General features: G+C 40.8%; 1 protein-coding gene across 1 annotated transcript in view; it reads right to left on the reverse strand.

The window, feature by feature from the left end:
- Positions 1 to 12500, reverse strand: part of LOC138045540 (glutathione hydrolase 1 proenzyme-like) — a 26584-nt gene that overhangs the window by 2188 nt on the left and 11896 nt on the right. Inside the window, exons 2-7 of the mRNA XM_068892079.1 lie at positions 12136 to 12500; positions 9508 to 9709; positions 7569 to 7873; positions 3520 to 3659; positions 667 to 854; positions 1 to 123 (exon numbers count right to left, since the gene is read on the reverse strand). The exon at positions 1 to 123 is cut by the window's left edge and continues 118 nt beyond it; the exon at positions 12136 to 12500 is cut by the window's right edge and continues 27 nt beyond it. Coding sequence (XP_068748180.1) covers positions 1 to 123; positions 667 to 854; positions 3520 to 3659; positions 7569 to 7873; positions 9508 to 9709; positions 12136 to 12500 — 1323 coding nt within the window. The remainder of the gene's footprint in view (positions 124 to 666; positions 855 to 3519; positions 3660 to 7568; positions 7874 to 9507; positions 9710 to 12135) is intronic.

The following is a 12500-nucleotide window of genomic DNA, read 5'->3' on the forward strand; positions in this document are numbered from 1 at the left end:
TCGGGAAAATTGAAAGGCGATGGGGAAATGGCTTCCACTACGTCATAACCAGGAATGTCGAAATCTGCCATATCGTTGTTGTAGATGATTCCGGTGTCGGTGGAGCGATATCTACACCCAAACCTATCACGAAACAGTTTTGAGGTTGAGGTTTGAAGTTTCAATATTTAAAAGTCAGATGTCATTATCCAGCGGCGTTCTAAATAAGCTGGTCGCAAATTCTGTTCCAGAAAGTACAAAAGTTAACAAAATGTGCTGCCAACGTCGCATAGTTGGCCTAGGAGTGAACCCTTTCCCGAGTAGATGCATTTATAGAACGACTCCCTTAGGATTAGGAGATTCAGCACGCCCACTGTTGTAAAACCCAAACAAACAAAGCTATCTCAGCGTCGAGGGAAAATTATACTTTTCGCGCAAAGTATCTGTTCCTAAAATAAATTTACTAGGGAAAGGGTTGACTCAAGGAATTAGTAGTGATAAAGGCTCCCCCTTGATGACCTCCATCGATGGTCCATCAGCGGTTCCCGTCGCAACTCATTAAAAACAAAAACGTACCCTCGTGGCCAACTCTTACCGCATGGGTGGTGTGATTTAAACAAAAAAGCTAAAACCTGGATGGTGACAAAGAGGCAGTCTCAAGCTATTGAAGTTAACTTTGATGCTAACCTGAAATTTATCGAGGTGGTCACGGCAACCGCGTCCCCGTTTTCCGCCAGGACGGATACATGCGTCGTGCCATAATCCGCATGTGAGTAAAACCGAGCGTAGTAAGACACATTGTGGTGTGTTGAGTTATCTTGTATTCTCTGGCGCAATGAGTCGCCCAATTTCTGATCAATCATCCTCATGGCAACCTTAAAAACAAATACAGCCCATAGTCAGCAGCCTACATTTCAGTCCAATACTTGGTCTATATAACGGTATTTCCACAAATCAAGCTATTCTTAGACGAGTTCTTAAACTAAGTAAGATTTGGCTTGCACAAGTGACCATTCCCAATCCAATGGGTAAATGATTTCTCATGCAAGACTCATAATTAGCTGGAAATGTCTGGTTCCGCAGGAAAATCAATTTAAAAATAACTCGGTCTGTAAAAACGCCGTTTGTCGTTCCACAAAAAACAATGAATTTTTACGCTCATTACCATCAGAAAAACTGTAGCTAAGTAGTGTCAGCTAGCAGAAGGGCATTTTCTGTAAAGAAGAAATGCTGTCTTATTCCAGTGAAGCTGTGTTTAGATTTGCGTGGAGATTGCTCGATCTTTGCAAAAATTTCCCCATTTCCTGTTTGCAGTTTTAACCTCACTAGCAAATCAACCAGGAAACAATCACTGAATTGCATAACAAATTCTCTCTGAAAAATTGAGCCCTATGTACCTGAGAATCTTTGAGCACTATTTCTTTGAAAAATCTATTTTTACAAAGAATGTATGGCTTAAAACTTTACTGGCCCTTTTGACCACTTTCTGATGGCTAACATTTCGCAGAATCTATTATCTTATTATATGGCAAGCAATTCTAAGGCTAAATGGAGCAATCTGATTGGCTGGGTTTCGGTCGGGATTTTACAGTACGGACCATTACCATGGAAACGCTCCGTTCCGTATTTTTTCTCTCTCCCGAGAAATTCAAGCTGAGCAAAACACAAACAGTTTTAGTTTTTAAAAAGCGGAAATTATTTTTTTCATCACAACAGCCCAATTATTGCAAGCGGAATTTAGTTTTACACATAAAAAGGGTTATCGTTCAAAGTTCACTGATGAAAGACGAAGACTACGGAACATTCACTAAGCGGAAAAGTGTCTGATCGCTCAAAGAAACGATACGATATAATAGACAACTTACTAACCTCACCTACTCGGACCCGTACTGGGGAATAATGGCCCTCGGTCGTTTTTGTACGGACCTCGCCAAGCTCGGTCCGTACAGCCACGACTTTGGCCCAACATTCCTCAGTACGACCCCAGCACTTGGTTAGTAGGAGGTTATTATTTTTTTCTCAATGTGCGAGCGGACGGAATTCTGGGAAACCTGCAATTTGATTGGCTCTGGGAGCGGGCGGAATTGTTGGACACCGAGCCCGTTTATATACAGAAGTAAGGCCTAGGGAAAACGTTGAATCTTAGTCGCGTAAAATTTATCAAAAATTTGTTCGGCAAAGTGTCGACTTATTTCCAGCGTGGTAGCAAACCGGTGTGATACACTGGAGTAGTGGCAGGAGCCCATGACCAGACCGATCTATTTTTAGACTACCTTGGCCGAAAAAAACAAAGGCAGTTCCGGTTCGGTGACCCTATGACGTCCAGTTAGTTTCTTGTAATTGATGATCGGGCTCCTGCGGGAGTCTCATTAGCGGGAAATTCAATCTAAAAATAAATCGGTCTGTGAAAACGCCGTGACACGAACGCAATGGAATTGTAGGCTCCGGGTCATCGGTTCCTGGTAGTGGTCATTTCCATCACGCAGTGTGAAGTCAGCAATGACTTATTCCCGGTCGGGAAATTGTCTTTGTACAGCGCATGCTCGTCAAGGGGAGGGGGGAGGGGGGGGGGGGGGGAAAGCGTTTGACAGATGGGGGAGTCGGTATTTTTGTGACGTTTGCGCAGTCCATCACATTTAACTCAATTATTTTGTAATTAGCATGATCAAGAGAAAATGAGGGGACAGAGAGGGAGGCTCAGGACGTTGGCCGGGATATATCATGTCCACGAAAGTTATTTTTAGACGAGCGGAAGTCTTTGTTCTAGCGGAAGTCTGTCTTCCGAGACGTCCGCATGCACAAACGTTAAGTCCACTTCGTCCGCCATTACATGAAATCTTTGCTTTTCTTTTAAACATCAGACCGAGGTTGGCCTGCATGCCGACGTCTCTCTCTCCCCTCATTTTCTCTTGGCATGATTTATGAATTGAGTTCAGCGCGTGTTTAGAACGGCGTTTGCTGAAACACGGAACCACTGTCGCATTATCCGACTTGGCAAGTCGAACTTATGCTGGAGTCGAACCAATCAGTTTGAGTCGAACTTAATTGCGGCAAACGTCGCATCATTCATGCGCCTATTTCAAAATTAATAGGCTCCATGAATTAAGATTCGACGTTTGCCCCAGGTCTAAGTGTTTCAAAATATATTTTTATTAGAAAAGAGGCGTGGAAATAGAATTTAAAATATATATATTTCTCTTGAAACGTTCAGTTTGTAAGTTGCTTTCTGCATTTCGCTATCAAGCGCGGTGCGAGTCAACAATTTAAAAAGTGATTTCAGAGAGGAAGAGAGAGAGCAAAAAATTAAATAAGTTATTTACCAACTAAGGGTCGGTCCGTATAGCGAAAAACTGTGACCTCAGTCTTGTACAAGCATTTTCAAGACCTCGGTCACAGTTCGCTATACGGACCTACCAGCTGGCAAATAACACATATTTTTTAAGAACCAGTTCGTTTGAAACACGATGCCTTTTATAAGCATTTTCGATTGTTAACAAGGCGCAAAGGCGTCCTTTACAAGAGGAAATATATTTCACGAACCTTATTAATGTTCTCGTTGAATGCTGGATCCCCAAGCTGACTTCGCCATGCGTAAGCGAACTTAAAAGCTTCAATTATTCGATGATATGTCAAAACTGAGGCATTTACGCTATCGCGATCAGCTGGCGTCATTTTGTAACCTGAAAGTTTAAGGAATAAGTATGAGGCAAGCTTAGTTATTTGAATAGCAGTTTGACTTTATTGGAAGAGAGAGGGGTCGGATTTTTTTGCCCGGTATGCGGCTGTCCATCTCCTTTTGATCAGCACATTACTTCCGTATTTTGCATTAATTCGTGTTGTCTGAAAAATAAACGAGATGCCCCCCCTCCTGTAATTTCTCACTGTAACTTAGTAAGAAATTATTTTGTTGTCGCCGTTTCACTGCAGAATGATTAGACAACAAAGAGCTGAAGCACCAACAGCATCAACGAAAACGAAAATGGTAGGGAAAAAAACTTCAAAGAACAACCTCGTTCACTCTCGGCGGAGAAATGCCCTGGAAACGACTTTGAGGGACGCTGTGCACGTGTATATTATTTGGGATAGACGACAACGTACATTTCCTCGTTTATTTCAGCTTTATATTTAAAAATCTTCGCGTCAATTTAATTAGAACTAGACCCTCCGTGAGGGTACACTGGGTTAACTGTGGTACGTTCATCTTTAAAGGCAATTTTTTTCAAGTTGGGGGGTCATTAAGTCCATTTAATATATGGCTTGTGTTTGTAGCCGTTATAACGCGAGCTCTGATTGGCTAATTGTGACTGAATTGGGGCATTATTCTCCCTGTAATGCCCACGGGCGGATTACCGGCTTGCAAAAACAAAGCAAAAGGTAATTTAAAAAACATATTTCCAACAGCATATAACTTATTTACAGACAACTGAAACATTTTATAAAAGCGAAAGTTGAACGAAAAAATTTAAGAAAAATAACAGTAAAATATGTTTTCCAGGCAAAATTTGGTCATTTTAGCGTTGATTACGAATGTTTGGATGCAAAACTAAAATTTTCTGCAATTTATCTGCTTTCTTGGACATAAATTCGACCGAAAACTGATGAGGCACGAAAATTTTTAGATTTTTAGGAATAATCGGATTAGCGATCAATGCGTAATGTGATAATGCGATAAAAGTGTCAAATTTGCGACCTGTTGCGTACGGCAACGGAAGCGATCGCATTACGAATAATTAACCTCTGTTTGCCAAAAACCACCCAAATAACCGATTTTTCGACGGAGAATTCATCCCAGAGGATAAAACTATTCACTGGACATGTAATAAAGATAAATATGTTCGAGCGAAAGCGAAAACAAGCGAATATTTTGAGGGAAAACACAATTATGTGAGATCAAAGGAAAATCTGGTTATTAAGACACGCAATTGCATCGCTACGAAAATAATTTTACCTTTACAGCGATTTTAACGATTTTTCCATCCAATCCACCTGGTCTAGTCTTTGATTTCACTATTATCGCTGCCCTACGAATCTTCAGTGTTCTACATAACAGCACACTTGGTAAAAGACGGCTCGACGGGAGACAGATTGTTGTCGAAGTCCATTACTCGTCGCTTTTAAGCTTGTTCAGTATCCAATTGACTTGCCATTATTGAGCTTCATAAGGGTATATTTTGTTCAAAGATCCACTAAAAGGCCACTCGTGTCACATGACTTTCGACGCCATTGCCGGTTAAGTTAATCGTTCTACTGTGTCCACCAGAGAAATCTACGCATTTCCCACTACCCTCTCGATCCTAAGAAAATACACGCAGAAGGCTTTATGCACAAAGACACCACTTAGCAGGGGAGTGACAGGCAAGACTTTTACCGACACGGAAAATAATAAAACGGAGAAATCTACCCATTTTCCGACTGGGATTGCCATGCGGCAACCCAGTAAAAATCACGCTATTAAGTTCCAAAATTTTTTAAAGAACATGAAGGTCGAGAAGTTTGAACTTGAACCATAAGCGACATTTGCATCATTGATAACCACTAGGCAATCGAAGCAAGCCAATGAGCACGTTTAACTTTTCATAACATTTAAATAGATACCCTGTCACGGAAAAATTCCCTTATCGCATATATGTTTTTTTTTTGGGTTTATTTAAATCGTTGCATCATAGTTGTCAAATTGTAGTTCATAAGTGTTGATTATTTAGTGTTAGAAACATCTCTTGATATCTTGTAATTAAAGTCATGTTGTTATGTGGAATGTTACTGTAACACTATTGTAGTCTTTAGAAAAAATTAAGAATGCATGTTACGTGTTGATTTGTGAGCTAAGGATAGGTGACAGGTTATGTATATACCAGGACAAAACGGTGGTTGTGGAAGTGGCGCAAGGTTGTTGACGTGTAGGAAAGCAAACAGTTGGAGAGCGAAAGCCTGAGGGCAAAAGAGAAAACAAAGGAGAACACTGGTAAAAGCCATTAGCGGGAACTCTCGGAAAGAATCAAGAACAAAACCCCTTTGTCAGTGGCAGCGAGTGAGGAACATCCTTCAAAGAACTAAAGAAGCTTGAGATCCTAGTGTAGAAAGTTTAGAATTAATACTACTTAAGAATTTTATCCTTCAAAACTTGTAGCATTAATAAAATAGTCTTGAACATTTTTTAAGTGTATGTTTTGTGTTGCGAATTCGTGGGAAGGGGTTTGTGTGTGGTTATATCTATGATCCGTTTGCGTTTTGTTTTTACCACGTGTCGCCGTGCCAGGGGAAGACGCACGTCACATGACCCATCACCAAAATTGAAAGCTAACCGGTTTAAAATGGGTGTTAGACTTAAATACTGGTAGATCAGCTCTATTCGAAATGGGCACTTTGAATTAAACACTCTTGATCAGCGCTTTAAGAAATATTTGAATACGGTGAATGAAAATGTTACGTTGGTGACCTTCTAATCTATGTACATCGTGTAATTGTCACGAGATGTCTAATGTCCTTCTCGTCTATCCCTTATAGCATTAACCGTAATTTTCATTGTGTTTCTATTCTTCGCCATTTTTGTCCTGCCAACGACGCAAAATGACCTAATTCCAGGTTACACGAAGGACGCGAGCACCGACGATACGTTTTGTCCTTTTTCTCTAAACTTTTGCTCCGTTCGTAAAACTTTAAATCCGAGATAACCTGTACACTAACCAAATCGAATGTGGTTCAGCGTTTTCTGTACTCTTATCGACAACGATATTTGTCATCACATTGGTCAAAATACTCAACGTCAAAGAAAGTATTTGTTTCAAGAGTGACCAAGTTCGTGAAACAAAGAAAGAGCAAACATTTTCTGTAACTTTCTCGCAATCTCGGATTGATTTATCCCCAAAATGACGCGAGCAGCGCTGTGTAGACTCATATCGACAACGGGAAATTTGACAATCAGATTGCGCAAGAGATTGCGACATTACAAGCACTTGTGGTTAAAAATAAATCGTCAGGTAACTTGGAATGACTGTGAAACGATTACAAAGCCGCAAATAAAATGTGGCTCTGAATCAGCTCCCGAGATTTTTTTTACTTTGCAGATAGTTTCATCTTAGCCTTCTCATCACTTTCCAGGAATAAAAAATGTGTGTCATCGAGTTCGTTTTTGAGATATAAGCGTTTAATTACAAGCAAAATAGAAACTGCTTTAATATGGCTCGAGTCGTTTTTTCCCATTGTAACCTATTGACCGAATGCAAAAATGGCCGCCAACAAATTATTCTTTAGTCTTTGTGTTAATTAGCCTAACTAGCCTCGTTTTATATTTACAGCCCAAATTCGTTCAATTTTACGCATGTGACCGAGGCTAGTTAGGCTAATTCACACAAAGACAAAGAATAATTTGTTGGCAGCCATTTTTGCATTCGGTCAATTACGTCACATTAATGAGTGCATCTTGTTAAGCAATCATTTGCAGTGTCATATGGTACCATAACAATGCCGTAACACGAAACAGTTGGGTATATTCAATCCTTCCAAATAGTACAGTTTATTGAAAGTGCTGAAACTGGTATCAGCCTCCTTAAGTTATCCATGAATGTTAGAAGCAATCTTTAAACACTAACCTTTCAATATGTTTAAGATCAGAGCCAACACGGCGCCACTTGACGGGGGAGGGCTAAGGAACATTGTCATATTCAAAAGTTCCCCTTTCAGAGGCTTTCTTGTTACGGCTTCATATTGCCTTAAATCCTCCGGAGAAACTTTGCTGTTAATATGGCTCATGTCGCGCGAGATGTTTTTGGCCAATGATCCATTGTAAAACGATTCCGGATCGTCTTGAAGGCTTTCCAATGTCTTTGCATATTGTTCGTTTCTTATTATTTGGCCCTTTGTATAAGGGTTGCCATCTTTATCTAGGAGTAGTTCTCTGGAAAATAGGTTGCAGTGATAAGATAACAGTGATTGAAAACGAGAGGTAATTTTCAAATACAGAACGCCGCCACAAAAAACAATTGAACAGCTTAAAATGAGAGTTAAAAAGATCATATTGCAAGTAGACAAGCAACTTAAAGCTAGTGTCTATCACCTCGAAAAAACCTTTCCGCTCAACCATTCTCTTCACTTGTCCAACACTTATTTTTTGCTGGGTTTGCTTAAGTTACTGCGGCGTTCAAAGTCACTGTTTTAGAGCCTCCTATAAGTGAAAAACATGGTTGTAATTTGATCTACGACCGCGAAAGGAAGAGGAATGGGTTTAATACTAGGTCGACGTCACAGACTGCATTGCATTGTAATAGTTCAGTCTTTGAAAAAAGCGATGTGTCGTCAAACCAGTATCGAACCCATTCCCCTTCATTGCTCGGTCATATATCAAAACAAAAATCACATTTCCCGTCTTTCAAAGTGAATACTGAAAAAAGTGAATTTTCAATAAAAAAAAGTTTTCATGATACACCACAATATATTTGGGACCATTTGATTTTCGGAGAATAAATAAAGTGGAAAAGTGTGTTGAGGTGATAGGCACTTTAAGTAGTTTTCAGAAAGCCTGACAAAATCCAGCTTTTTCCGGGATTTGAAGAGCTTTGTGACATATTCAGCTGAGTGGCTTTTATGATGCTCTCCTTCATTAATGCTACTATCAAACGATAGCCCGCACACACTTTCATCAGCTAATAATTGCTTTGTTTGCAAAGGCTAAGGAAAATCTTCAGTTCGGTTCGACTGCCTCAAAACCTCTCCTTTTGGTCAGACCACCCTGACTTTCATTGTTGTCAACGGCAGAAAAAAATGATGATCTCAAGACCAAACACTGAAGCCCTAAAAATATTTTTTGTGTCAAAAGCGACACTCACTGTTTACAAACATTTCATTCAATATTCGAATATACCCAACCACTAGGACAAAAGAAACCTATTGTTTCGACAGCCAATGAACGTCTAGTTGGTCCACCAACCAGGATCATGAGGTGACAAACCGATGACCATAGAGACAGTGTGGCCCAGTGGTTAGAACGTTTTTCTTGAGATCCAGAGAACCAGGGTTCAAGATCCATTCTGATCACTCGTTGATTTGATACTGGTAGTCCATGGTTCAACTTATCGGCCAACTGGTTTGCCTCCAGCCAGTTGGGATTCTCAACAGTTGTTGTTTGTTCTGCTCTGTCGTTTCGTTGATTGTGTTTCACTAAGGCGTTGTCACGCACGCATTAGCAATACGCAAACCCACTAACGTTTTGACCTCCAGCACCATTAAATATTCCTTATGCAGTTATGTATTCGCTAGTGTATCAGTTCCCAAATGGGAGGGCAATTCCATCTTTGGTTCCGAGTGCTTCAAGAGCAACAACAACAAGCAGGAGCGCACAAAGTGGCCGCACTGCAAAATACGAGAGCGAAAATCCCGCATTTTTCAAGGTTACCTCCATGTTTGTTTGTTTGCATCAAATTCAACGATCTGCGCGAAAAAATTACCTCAAATTCTAAGACGACGGATCGAGTTAATGATCTTCCTGTAAGGGTGAAGTCAATTTTCCATTAAGATCACATAAGGTTCTCGTACCTCAATCCAGGATCTTTTCTAATATACTCCACAATTCCGGGAGTAGTCTTCAATGCATCAGCAACCGCGGCGCTTATTTCGAATCCATCACGGGCCAATCTAATTGAAGGTTCGACTAACTTTCTCCATGGCAACCTGCCGTACTTTTGAGAGGCCTTGTACATACCACGCACTTCACCAGGGACAGCAATAGCAAGACCGCCTAGGAAAAAGAGAAAATTTTGTCCACAGAGATATTCACCAATTAGGCGCGAGATTGTATCAAGAAATCTAAAAAACCTCTGCTTCCATAATTAAGAGATTCCACTGAAAAGAGAGTAAATATGTATATTTCCGTAAGGCGAACAGGCAACAAATAAGCAAGAAGGAATAAGTAAAACGTCATCAACAACAACGAAGGTACAAAAATTGGTTAGGAGTCATATCACATCTTAAACCCTGCCCCAAAATGTACCTGCGTTAATTTTCTTAAATATTTATAAATTTTACGTTGTACCTTGACAACATTTCATAGTTGTTTATGAAAGTGTCCACAAGTTAAACTAAATTTAAATTGAAAAAACATTTCAGATTGTTTGCGATTGTCTTTTTTTCAGTTGGGTTTGGGACTTATCTCACTGGGATGAAAGAGGGGGTAGATTTGACTCCTGCAAAGAAGCACTCGGATTTTTCCCGAGTATCCCTCAGTCACCACTGAAGAGTCTCCTATAGCTCATTGGTAGAGCATCCGAACTAGTAATCGGAAGGTCTTCGGCTCGACTCACGCAAAGGAGCACTCGGACTTTTCCCGAGTATCCCCGAGTCACTACTTACGAGTCTCTTGTAACTCAGTGGTAGAGCATCCGACCTAGCAATCGGAAGGTCGTAGGTTCGACTCTGCAAAGGAGCGCTCGGGTTTTCCCGGCATCCCCGATTACCATCGAAAGAATATATTCCTCGTGGTTATTATTTTTGGTTTGCACTCACGAGATTAGACGGCCTTGTTGGTCTACAAAACAAAAGCAAAATGTCGTTTGCGTTTTGCACAGTAAAAAGTTTAAGCGAGGACGACGGCACGGTAACGACAACGCCACAAAGCAAGAATATGATTGGTTAAAAAAGGAAAAATACTCGTGCTGCACGTGCGGCACGAATTTCCGTGCACTTTTTCCGTAGTTCACAAAACGACAACGTGAGAATATAGCAGTGAACCTTTCATTTGCTTTAAAACCGTTACAGTTATAGCATAGTTCGCCCGTATTTTACAAGGTGAACAAAACGAAATAATCGCGAAATACTTCCGACAGCGCTAAGTTATATTGTGGAGTGAAGTTTTCCCTGTTAAAGTCCCTAATAACAGGGCAAAATTCTCAAAAGACTTCCTCGCTATTGTTCAGTAGGCCAAGATGACCGCCAATGACGTCAGGTGCAAGCCAAGGATATTAACCAAACCCAGTGTAATTGAATTGGCCAATCACAACCAATGACAGTGATCGACAACCGATAATCGACCGACAATCTACGATGATCACGACGATCAAACTAGCCTGTTCCAGGCTCCTAGATAGTCGGGAAAACGAAACAATCTGCGTGGGAAAAGCGAGTCCCCACTCATTTTTCGCACGCATTTTTTTTCTCTTTCCCTACTATCTGGGAACCTGGAACAGGCTACGATCAAACAAGCCAAGTAGAACGTAAAGGGAATTTATTACACATAACATGAGAATTTTATTCCATAAAGCTCATTTGTACAAATCTATACGCTTTATTTTCACTTGTGGAAAAGGCTTATATAGCCAATCAGAATGGCGTCCAGCTATTTCACACGTGGAAGTATAGCCAATCAACGATAGCGTGAAGGCGTTTCCATGCCAATCACTCGTGCATGTCGTGCATCTCGTGCAAATCGTACTTTGTTATTGAATTAAATTAAATTTGCATTTGGTTCTATTGTTAGCGAGTTTTTGTTTCTAATTTGCGTTCAGAAAACTATTTTAATGAAAATTCTCGTCTTATGTGTAATGAACAGTTCACGACATAGAAAGTGCTTTGTACGGGGTTTTATTTACTCGTTGTTTGTGTAAAAAAACCCTCACTCGCTCGTTCGGGTTTTTGACCCAAACAACTCGTGAATAAAACCCCGTACGGCGCACTTTCTATGACGTAGACTATATATACGTAGCCCGCTCTACGCGCGGGAAATGTAATCGATGCGAGATAGAAGTTAGAATACAGCACAAGATCTTTTAGCCGACCTTCAGGTTGAGTAGTGTAAAACTAAAGAAATCTCGAAATTGCTTTAGGCATTCAATTGAAAATAGCATTGGCAACTATAGTCCTGGACGAAATTCTTGGGACAATGAAGTCAATAATGCATGAGCGGTTTCAAAGGCAACGCATCCCACCCCTTTCCCTTTCAATGTTGATTTGAAATCGGGAAAGGTCTGGAAAGCCGGAGTTGGTTTCAACATTGCGTGGGGTGGTGCAGGGGAGGCACATGGAAGGCCGCTATGAGGAGAATTATAAAATATCAGGTACACCTTTAAACATTAATTGAAGCGATTTTTGGGAGTGTTATTGAAGGTGTCCAAGAATTTGTTAAAGCGATTGTAGTTCTAAAAGTGGTGCATTTAAATGATTTTTACAAACCAAATTTAGATTCCTCCACTCCAGTAGCGTTGGGTGTAAAGTTAGACACAGTTGCCGGCGCGGTCTCTCTAAAGTCAATCACGCTTGCTTCCCTTGCGGAACGGTTGTATATTAGCATTACTCCACCGCCACCGATTCCGGAAGAGTGCATGTTTATGACTCCAAGGCAAAACATGGCAGCGATCGCTGCATCCACGGCCGAGCCACCAGCATTAAGGGTATCGTTTCCAATCTCTGAACACATCTTTGTGTCGGTAGCAACTGCATGCTTGTGGTATGCCCCCCCGGCGCTTTCGTTTGCGCTTTTGTCTCCTTTCGTTGAAAACCAACCGAGGAATCCTCCCAAACCACCCAAGAGTAAAAGA

The sequence above is a fragment of the Montipora capricornis genome, chromosome 4 (assembly GCF_036669925.1).
Source record: "Montipora capricornis isolate CH-2021 chromosome 4, ASM3666992v2, whole genome shotgun sequence".
NCBI classification, from domain to species: Eukaryota; Metazoa; Cnidaria; class Anthozoa; order Scleractinia; family Acroporidae; genus Montipora; species Montipora capricornis.